Below are 10,951 nucleotides of genomic sequence, written 5' to 3' on the forward strand. Positions count from 1 at the left end.
AATGTTCTTGAGAAACTTTGAGAAATTCTTCACAGTGGTGGTGATATGATATCTGATTGTATGATAGTTTTGAGAGAAGCCTTTGGGCTGAAACATCTTTTGCATGTATTTTCACTGGTGGTCTTAGCAAGTTATTAAATTTGCTACCTGGAGAAACTGTATTTCCCCCCTTAAAATTATTTTATTGGTACTCGTTTTAAAGGCTCCAGTTAAAGTCCCATCCCCTGGCATCAGCTGGTCCTCCGCAGGAGCTCCTTCGCAGAAACTGGAGAAAGTTCCAGTACAGCAGCATGCCGTGAGTTCTTTTACAAGTGGCATAGCGCTAATGAAGACTAAGCCACCAGGCAGCTCATTTCTCATCATAAAGTAGTTCATTTCTGTAGCTGCACTGAGTTATGACAGTCCTTAGTAACAACTGCTGTCTGAATTACAGAGGGAGCACGGCAGCCGTACTGCAGATGGTAAGTGCTAGACCTTAGGATTATGAGTAGTTATGTTCAGGAAGCAATTAATACTTGGTCTGCTGTTTTGATTGTGCCAATTACACACAATTAATTATGTCTTCAAGGAAAAGATGAACCACAGGCTCATCTGGATTCAGCACAGGTATCTAGCCATCCTCTCTCTCTCTGCCTGTTATGCTGATATAAGCTCCTTGGACATAAAATGAACCTTGCGTATTTAAGGTGGTAGTAACTTTAGGCTACTGCAGAAGGCAGTGCAAGAGGACCTTAAACATGCAGGGTGACTAATTCTTTGTCCAGGAAGCTTAGATTATGGTAAAATATGATGTTTATTAACTTTGATTACTTTACTGGAGGTTGTCTTTATCTGCCAGTTTCCTCAGAATTGGAAAGCAAATTCTGGAATTTAGAACATTTTATGCCATTAACATTTGTAATCAAATTTGCTCCAGGTTCGACACTTTGCCCCTCCCTCAGCATCTCCTGCCTCAGTTGTTTTACCTCCCAGACCAGTGGAGGTAAGGGCAGGTGAAGTAGAGGTTCTAAGGAGGGAGCTCTGGCAGGCTAGGCGAAGGCTGGAGGCAGCTGACGAGGAGGTGCTGAGGCTGGATGCGGCACTGGCTCTGCGTGCACGTGAGTATGAGGAGCTGCGGAGGAACAGCGAGCGTGCCCTGCAGGAGGCCCATGGCCGGTCCTGGGAGCTGGAGGAGGCGCTCGGGGAGGTGCAGCGCAGGATGGCCGGCTCAGAAGCCAGGGTCCGGCAGATGCAGGCCCACCTGGTGACTGTGCGTGAGAACCTAGTGGAGGAGCTGAGAGTGCAGCTTCATGAGGCCCGTACACACAGGGAGGCAGCTATGGCTGAGCTGGAGCAAGCACAGGAGGAACTGGGGCGCAACCAGAGGGAAATGAAAGAGCAGAGGGAGCGCAGTGGAACACTTCTGCTGGAGGTGCAAAGACTCACTAAGGAACTGCAGAGCAAAGATGAGCACACAAAAACACTCAAGGCTAGCTTGGCAACTTTGGAAGCTCGCAGAGCACAAATGGCTTGCAAGCACATTCAGACCCCCACAGAATGGCAACCTGTATCTCCAAAGACCACCATGACAGACATCACTAGTGAGATTTTTCAACAAGAGATGGACAAAAAGAACTACATCAGTCGGGATGAGCACATAAAAGCACTGAAGGCTTTCCTGGATGCTGCAGAGGCTAAGAGAACCAAAATGCCTTGCAAAATGGTCCAGACTCCCTTAGAATGGCGGCCTATATCTTCCAAGACCACCATGACAGACTCCACTGGCGAGACCCTTCAACAGGAGATGGACATGAAGAACTACATCAGCATGGAAGAATACAATGCCATGAGGAGCTCCCTCAGTGCTGTGCTCCAGCAAACAGAAGGACGCGCTCAGGAGGCTCTACAGAGGCAACAGCGGGCCGAAGACGAGAACCTGGGCCTCCTTGCAGAACTTCAGGAGCAGAAGACAGAGCTGGACACCCTCCAGGAAGCCCTACAGGCAAGGTTTGTGCCTGTGGCACTGCTGGAAGAGAAGGAGAAAGAGCTGTCCCTGCTAAGGCTAACCCTGAAAGAGATGGAGGAGAGCAAGGACAGGTACCAAAACTACAGGAAGACTGAAGGGCAGCAAGAGGAAGCCAGGAATTCAAGCAGTGCTGAATCACAGAGTCAGCAAGTATCAAAGGACAGAAGCAATCCGCCATGTAGTAGAACTCCAGAAAAGAGTGAAAAGCAAACTAGAACAACTACTGGTTTCCCCATTACTGTGAAGGTCAGAATACCACCAAACTCTTCTGAAAGACAACACAAGGTTCCAGGATGACATTCCTTACTCATATTTGAAGGATTTGGTTCCAAAATGCATAAAACGGCACTTTCATTAGTTTTTGTTTTTGAAATAAGCTGTTGAGCGAGAACCTTAGAATCGCCAGGAATGTCATTGCTAAATGGTCAATTTTGCCATTTTTTAGAGAAAGAAACTTGTTAAATGTACTTTTATTGCAGTTTATATGTAATACAAAATGCATTTTGGAACAAAAGGCTTCATTTAACTTATTTTCTATTTTCAATTATATTGTTCATATTTTCCATGTACAGTCAGGTCCATAAGTATTTGGACAGTGATACTATTTTCATAATTTTTGCATCTGTACACCCCCTTAGTAGTTTTGAAATTAAGTTGAGTTTGTGCATGTGTACACGTGTTGTAAGGGTTTGTACATGTGTTGTCACTAGGACCCAGTTGGCCTTCCCAGTTGGCCCACCTTAATCTCACATGGGTCCTAGGCTCCTAGGCACCCATGTGCAAAGGGCAGCCCAGATGGGTCCCATGTTGAACTCATCCTGGTCCCATCACTGACCCTGGTGAGGATCCATATGTGGGGTCATCATGGAACCAGTGGAGAGAACTTTCTGGTTCCCAGTTGGGCTACCCATACAGGCCCCACATGGACATGTTATCTAGCATCAGCTGATTTGGATTTTTTTTTTTACAAAAAGTAATTGGACAAATAACTGATTCATCGCCAGGTGTGGTGTGTTTCCTTGTTATTTCATAATGAATTAAGAAGATAAAAGATCTGGAATTGATTCCAGTGGTTGAATTTGTATTTGGTAGAGTTTCAGGGGAACTCTCAATATGCTATCTAATGAGGTATAGGTGCAAAAAACAAAACAAACCTTCAAATGTCAGAAATGTCTGGAGTGGCCGAATCAACAATTATGTAATTTCTTTAGAATGAGAAAGAAGAACCGCATTGGCAAGCAACAGCAAAAGGCTTGAATGACCACAGAAGACAGCTAAAGTATAGAAAAGAAGAAGAACTTCTTTCTGAAGAAAACTGCAGAAGATAATGCCCAACATATACACACTTGTAATTTAGGCAAGTGAGCTACAGCTAGGGAAGTAGATCACAGAATTATTTCCATAGTGAAGGAAAACCCCTTCACAACATGTAGCCAAGTGAAGACGCCTTAATGAAAGTAAATACAGAGTGTTCACTTTGATACAAGCCACTGTGATGAACAGAACGGCCAGCCTAGACTGCTAGAAACCATTTAAAACAGCCACTCCAGTTCTGGAGCAAGAGTCTTTGGACTGAAGAAACCAAGAAACTTATGAAGAAAATAAAAGGTTTATAACCCGGAGCATACACATCACATGTCAAACATGGTGGAGGCACTGTTATGGCATTGGCATGTATTTCTGCCAGTAGAACTAGATTACTGGTGTTTATTGATTATGTGAATGCTAATGGTAGTAGCAGGACAGATTCTGAAGTGTATATAGCTATGCTTTCTGCTTCAGAGGCAAGATACAAAATACACAACATACAACAAAAGCTTCTCAAAGCAAAGAAATTTAATGTTCTTAAATACCAGAGTCAATCATTTGACCCTTAACCCAATTGGGCAGCTTTTCACTTACTGACAACAAAAGCTGAAGGCAGAAAGACCCACAAACAAGCAGCAACTGAAGGCGGCTACAGGAAAAGCCTGACAAACATGGGTTCCAGACTTCAGTAGTGATTGATCACAAATTATCTGAATCCAATTAAAAGTATTAAAAATAAGAAGTATTAAAAAATAATTCTTATATTTGTAATTATGTTAGTCCAATTTCTTTTGAGTCTGTAAAATATACAGATTATGTAAAAAAATGACTTAATACAACATTTACATAGCCAGATCCATTAAGGGGGTGTACGGCGGCAAATACTTATGATCCTCACTGTTTCAATACAGATAATGGCTGCCAACTGCCCCCAGTTAAAACACTCATTTAGTATTTTGAATAATTTTAGTGTCCATGAAACAACACTCCCACACTGTAATTTGGCGGTTTTGTAGAACGATGTTTAATGTAATTCGAAGGCTTGTGGCTTACCCTGAGTGTTTTCCATCCAAGGATACAGAGCTTGCTGTGGAAGCAGAGGCCCAGAGGGAAACTCAGGTCAGCTCATCAGCATCAAGCAGCCCCTGTAGACACCCGCAATCAGACAGCACCACCCTGCAGGCACACATTAATAGCCTGCAGCAGCAGCTAGAGGTCAGTCACCCGCTACAAAACATGATGGTTAGGTCTCTTTCTATACGTCTACAGTACAAACAGGAGCTTATGGTGTGCTGAGAGAGCATAGGCACAAATGCTGCTTAAACGATGCTAGGCTGATGTTGCTTTCAGTTTCGTCAGAAACGTTTTACACTTGCCTCGCCTGTAGTGTATTCTAATTAACTGTCTGCTTGAGACAGATTGAAAAATGCAAGACTTTCCAAGCACAAGCTGTAACTGCCTAAACAACCCTAAACCTCTGGAACATTCCTTTATTTATGAGGAATGTATTCATTCATGAGTTTTGTTTCAAATTCTTGCATGGTCTCTCACTCACAGCCAGCATGATTTAAATTGAAGAGGGTTTTTTTTCTTAAGAGAAGTGAGAGAAATTGGCAATAATGTGCATTACCACTCTCAGACTGTTAGGTAGTATATTGTGCTGGTGCACACAGGGACACCTTTCGTTTCGCTCCACAGTGCTGAAAATGGGCCGGCACTAGCCCGCTCCTCTGAGCTGCAGGGAGAATCTTCAGAGACGGCGCTACCTCACCAGGGCTCCCACACCTGCCTGCATCCACGAGCCTGCTGTCCAGAGACACCCAAATCTTAGCTGATTTTTACACCAACAATTCCCAGCAAGCACTCTGCCATTTCAATGACGCGCTGTGAGGCTAGCATGAAATTGTCTCGCATTGTGGCGAGAGGGCCCACATTGACTCGAGATGGCTGCACTAAATTACATTTTTCGAGTGGCCATTCAGATGAAATTACTCTGACAAAAAACTTGAGCGACCCAAATGACTTCTTACAGATATTTTCTCATATTAGTCCGAGGTTGAGATGAAATATGTCCCTGGTTTGCTTTATATTACCTGCTCTGACTCAGTGGGAATGATAACTCTATTTCATTCCATGTGTGTCTGATCTGTGTAGGCTTTGTGTGCACTTTCACTCACTAGCTTGAATTTTGAATACTATCAAATTACATCTCACGTTGTCCAACCGTCCATACCGAAATGTCATTTTAAACAAAAACTAAAATCATGGCTGATTACCTGTTAAAATGGGCCGTCCATTGCACAATATCAAATTATGGCAGAATTGTCTGGCTGTAGGCAATGCAGAGAGGCCTGAAGGACAGACTATAAGGCATGTAATAAAATAGCTGAAAGCAAAATGGTTTGACCTAGAGCATAAGATGAATAAATTATATGACAACCCAACAAGGCACATCACCATTATTTTTCTTATCAGCAGGGGCCAAGGCCTCTGTAAGGACTGTAGAAGTAGAGTATTGTATAGTAAAAATGAAAAAGTAATGAACTGATTCAGCCTTTCAATTCTATATGCTTGAGTGTCGAACAATACATTTAACAGACTGGAGCAAATTATTATTTATATTGATTATATTGCACGAATGTACACTAAATATATAAAATAAATACAATACAATATGATATAAACAAGCAAGCCCACAGTGAGGACAAACCATACCTAAACATATCTCCACTTTACCTTTGAATCAAGAGCATTGCTATGCAATAATCAATTATTATGAAAAAAATTTTCACTAACTTGAATTACATATGTTGTCTCTCCTGCTAGGAATCTGAAAGGCGTTATAGACGAGTTCTTGATATATACCGTACCCGTCTTCTCAATGCAGCACAGGTATGATTTAAAGTCTACATTTTTTGTGTGTGAAGTTTGGCCACCCCAGTCAAAAGTTGGTTGCTGTGAATAGGTGAGTGAGCACAAGATGACCAGATTTCCAAAAGGCAAAAAAGTAAAAGATGACACATTTCTTTTAATGTTTTTATATGTAATATAAATATATTTACATTCATTTCATTATCAAAATTTTCTCCCAATTTGGTACTGCCAATTAACCCACGTTTGTAGCTTCCCATTGCCATGCTCCAGACACTAAGAGGTTAAGGACTTGTGAAGCCAGGGTCCCCAGCTAACAGACTCGTGTGGGGGTCAACACTGCTTTAAAAGTGATGAGGGGAGAGAGCCCCATCTATTCACACCAGGATAGAGCACGAGCAATTGTTCTCCCTCTGACTCGGGCACTATATCCTTAATAAAAAAGGGCTCAAGCTGGGACAAGTCAGAGTATTTATCTGTAGAGTATTACCCAACAATTAAAATGAATATCTAAAAGCTCATTAAGGAGTAACACCTTGTTAAAAGTCTTTTTTGGGAGCCCAAACTTTTTTGTGGTACTCTTTTACTGTTTTACACACAAAAGAAAAGACTAATCTTGCTTAAAATATTGAAAAGTGATAGAGCACGACCAATTGTTCTCCCTCTGACTCCAGATTCTATGTCCTTGATAATTTAAGCAAAAAAACGGGCTCAGGCCCTTTTGGCACCCTTTAGGGTGTTACTAACTACTTAGTAACAACCTCTTTGACATATCTCAGCTTGTACAGTTCTTATTTTACCCACTTATCCTTCCAAAGTCTTCTAGTCCTCTTGAGGTAGTACATTGAGGATTATGAGGTGTGCTTAGGATCATTATCCTGCTGTCGAAGCCGTCCTCTGTCCCTCTACAGCAGTTTTAAGTAGTGATGGTTGCCTTTAGAATTTGCTGGTGTTTAATGGAAGCCATTCTTTCCACTGCCAGTAAAATGTTCTTAGTGCTACTGGCTGCAAAACAAGGCCAAAGCATGATCAGTCCATCCCTGTGCTTAACAGTTGGAGAGCAAACATGCCTTTGCTCATTGCAACTAAAATGTCTATTTAAACTTCATCTTCATCTGCCATTTCTTGATTACCTTACAAACTGAGGAAGCAGCTACCTGAAAACATGTTCTGTTTTTACAGCCTTCTCCTGCTTTGTGGATATCATTTATTTTAATGTTCAAAGTGTTAGGCAGCTGCTTAGAGGAGCAGATGGTTGCTGATTGTTGGGACAAGTTGGGACAAGTCAGAGTATTTATAAACCTTTGAAATTTACATTTACATCACCCAACGATTATTGTGAATATCCCATATAAGCTTATTAAGAATTAAAACCTTGGTAAAAGTCTTTTTTGCAAGCCCAAACATTTGTGTGGTACTATTTTACTGGTTTACATACAAAGAAAATAGACTAATCTTACTAAATATCACCTTTACCTTTATGCCGTATGGATTTCAGTTCATCTTCGACTCACTCAACTATTCACTGTAGCAAAAAATTGACTAGGGTTTCCCAAACGTTGATACGCCACTATAGTTTTCCCTTCTCATTAAATGCCTGTAATGATCTATGACCAAAAAAAAAACTTAACAGCTTCAGATAAGGTTAGAGCTGTTTGTTTGAACAGTTATGCTCTATTTTCAGGGTCACATGGATGAGGAGGCCAGAGTGGCACTGCTTCAGATTGCCCAGATGAGACAGGAGTGCGTGTATTGATCATTCCGCGCGTACATGTATGTGTACGCACACATTTCTGTGTGTATGTGATACACGTGAGCGACCCATCACCTCCTGTGGGGTACGTTTAAAGCCACGTGTGGAACATCAGTCAACGGCTGCATGCTCTTGAACACCACGCAGCACACATCTCAAATCGAGGACACAGTTGGATTTGTCCATGGGTCTTTAAGTAAGGAACGTTTGTGTACTGCAGTAGTGCGTTTTTACGTACCTGACGTCAAACTGCTTATCAAAGGCGTGACCTAATCGCATTGTATAATATTTATAATGGTGTGTATGAGTAGTTCATCTCCAACTAATACAACAGACATTTAGAACACAATTTAATATGTGGTCCGCTTTGATGACCGTCTTCAAAGCAGAGAGTCCAGACTTTTTACGTGAACCTGATGTCATTTCCGTCACGTTGACAGACCTTTGGGGGATTCTTCAGATCTCTCTGTCGTGTTTGATTCAGGTTCCTTAATCAAGAGGCTGTTTGATGTGTTTCGTAATGCTGCTGCCAGCCATGATGAAGGCACTAGACTGCCCTCTTGTGGCTTGTGCTACAAAGATGTTTACCTTTTGGTGGGAGGTGAGGTTTTGCATTGCCTTAAGAAAGGTTTTCTGGTTTGGAGCGCATAGTTAGTGGTGAAGCTCACCTTCATAAATCAGTACAGCCTGGAGAGTCGAGCTTTAATGTGGAGTGTAGTCTGGGAGTGCTCCACATTTTTTGTAGTATGTACTTCCCCAGGAGTAATGGACTTCTCTGAGAAGGACAACAGTGTTTTGTACAGTCTGTTAAATCTACCCCTTTTGACCGCCCACCACCCCGCAGTAATAAAATGGGAAAAAAAGGAAAAACATTGTCCGGTATCTTTTCCAGCTCTCCTGTGGTTAATCCTCTTAGACGTTCTCCAGAACCTCTGTCCATATGGTGTTCATTTAAAGTGTAACCAGAGAAATGATGCTTGTAGCCTCACACTCACCTCAGCACAGTCATTCATCTGAACTTTTATTTCTGCTAATAAGATTTATTTTCTACACCGGCCAGGGGTAGTGCTTAGCTCTGCGCCTACTCTCACACCTGTATGTGTTTTCCATTCCACAGCTGAATGGAGTTATTGTGGCCAATGTGGTTTTATTCATTTTCTTGGCCGGGGCTGCCGCACTGTAGCTACACTCTGTGAAAGCATGTGATATTCAGAAGAACCTTTTGGCAGCGGGGCAGCATGTTTTATTTCACCGAAGGCTGGAGATTTTCTGCAGGAAAAAGAAACTTAATACGCCATTTAACTTTGAAGCCAAGCCAACCACATTCCCCTCTCCTCCACCCCTTCACCTCAATTTGTTCAGTTGAGACCCACTTCCATGCTCCAGCCATTATTTAGAGTCCTGGTTCACATTTAAAAGGAGAGCGAACCACAACATGGGTTTCGAGTTTAGTTCTTTGTGGTCTGATCTGTCTAAGCTGTTCTCAGTAATTATGGTGAACGCCTTTTCAATGTGCCTGGAGATTTGCCTTTAATCAGATTTCCAGTGCAATAACCAGAACCACATGGCTGATTTTGGTTTGGTTTTGCTCAGTGAGCTTAAAGATCACGACGTGGCACTTAACGGCCCCCTAACAAGTGCTGGCTGTAAGTGGCTCCGCCTTTTCCTCAGCATATTCTGAAGGGCTGTGACTTCACTCGGCGCTGTAACTCTCCCGCTTTCTCCACTCGGATCACTTTAAAGTAGTGAATTTTCCCCTCCTAACTGGAAACACATGAACCATCGTTCTTGTTCCGTACCAGACCCTTTTTGTTTTACTTTGAGAAATTTGAGGACACAGTTGTTTTTTCCTGGTGCAATTATGAAATCGGAGTGATTATTGCTGTCCACAGATTGTTTGGCATTTCTAGGCATCAACGTGGTCTGTCAACTTAAAGGTAAAATCATAAAAAAATCATATTTCCACAATTTGTCCCTTATGCCAATGCAGTCAGCCTTGCAGCTTCTTTACTTTTGCTTTAGATGTACAGAGCTAATGTAGCTAAAGACTATAGGAAGCTTATAGGCACCAATCATACTCTTACTTGAAGGTGCAGATATGGGTTCTTTGCCGTAGAACAGTGGTTCCCAACCCTGGTCCTGCTGTGCACATTTTAACCCAGGGTGAGCTTGTTAATTAGCTGATTAGCTGGATTAGGTGTGTTGGAAGCAGGAGAAACACTGTCTGCGTCCTAATCACGTACTACACACTAATGCTATAAGGTCTGTACTAATTAAGTAATAATTATATGTTAGCAAGTTCTCCATCCTTCCGTTGCTACTGCTTGCATCGTTATCCTCAATTTCTTTTAATTTCCGGATAATAAAGTCTGTTGTAACCACATTAAAAAATAACTGGTTCTGAGTATGGATCTTGAATATTTGATTATATTTAACTTTGACACTTATAGTTAGTGTGAAAGCTAGTATTAGCAATTAGGACACACTTGGGACACACTTACAAAAAATGGGCAGGTCCTTCAGGACCCGTTATGATGATACAAGTAGGCTCGTAACACCCAGCCAACAACATGGGGTACCACAGTAACCATTTGGCAACACCTGAGCAACCTGATACACCATAGCAACCACCTAGAATACCCTAGCAACTGCTAAGCAACACCATGGCAGCTGACTGAAACACCATAGCAATCACCATGCCACACTGTAGCATCCATCTAGTGTCCACCTAGCAAAACTGTCAAAAACAGCCAGCAGCAACACCATAACAACCACATAGGACTTACTTCAGGTAATGCACTTTGCAACCAAAAGTCTCAACAAAAAACATCTCAAAGCATCCTCTCTTTCATCAGCTCCCATTAAGCACTTCATACGGACATGACAACTCCGAAACAAGCTCCGCTCTGTCGGTGGAGAAGCTGTCCCTCATAGTGACAATGGTGTTAAACGTAGTCATCCCCAACCCACTGAAGCCCATCTTACAGTGCTTTTGTGACATCTGAGTAGACAGT

The 10,951-nt window shown here is 42.2% G+C and overlaps 1 protein-coding gene across 3 annotated transcripts in view; it reads left to right on the top strand.

Moving 5' to 3' along the window:
- uacaa (uveal autoantigen with coiled-coil domains and ankyrin repeats a) overlaps positions 1-10,331 on the top strand; it is a 31,011-nt gene extending 20,680 nt beyond the window's left edge. For 2 of the 3 annotated variants that reach the window (XM_072695235.1, XM_072695234.1), the window contains 7 exons: positions 203-295; positions 434-461; positions 569-606; positions 917-2,290; positions 4,388-4,528; positions 6,140-6,205; positions 7,869-10,331. In XM_072695235.1, coding sequence (XP_072551336.1) covers positions 203-295; positions 434-461; positions 569-606; positions 917-2,290; positions 4,388-4,528; positions 6,140-6,205; positions 7,869-7,940 — 1,812 coding nt within the window. In that variant the 3' untranslated portion in view covers positions 7,941-10,331. The remainder of the gene's footprint in view (positions 1-202; positions 296-433; positions 462-568; positions 607-916; positions 2,291-4,387; positions 4,529-6,139; positions 6,206-7,868) is intronic. The other variant, XM_072695237.1, reaches the window with a different exon arrangement.
- The last annotated feature ends 620 nt before the right edge of the window (positions 10,332-10,951 follow it).

This window comes from Salminus brasiliensis, chromosome 13 (genome assembly GCF_030463535.1).
Source record: "Salminus brasiliensis chromosome 13, fSalBra1.hap2, whole genome shotgun sequence".
In the NCBI taxonomy this organism is placed as follows: Eukaryota; Metazoa; Chordata; class Actinopteri; order Characiformes; family Bryconidae; genus Salminus; species Salminus brasiliensis.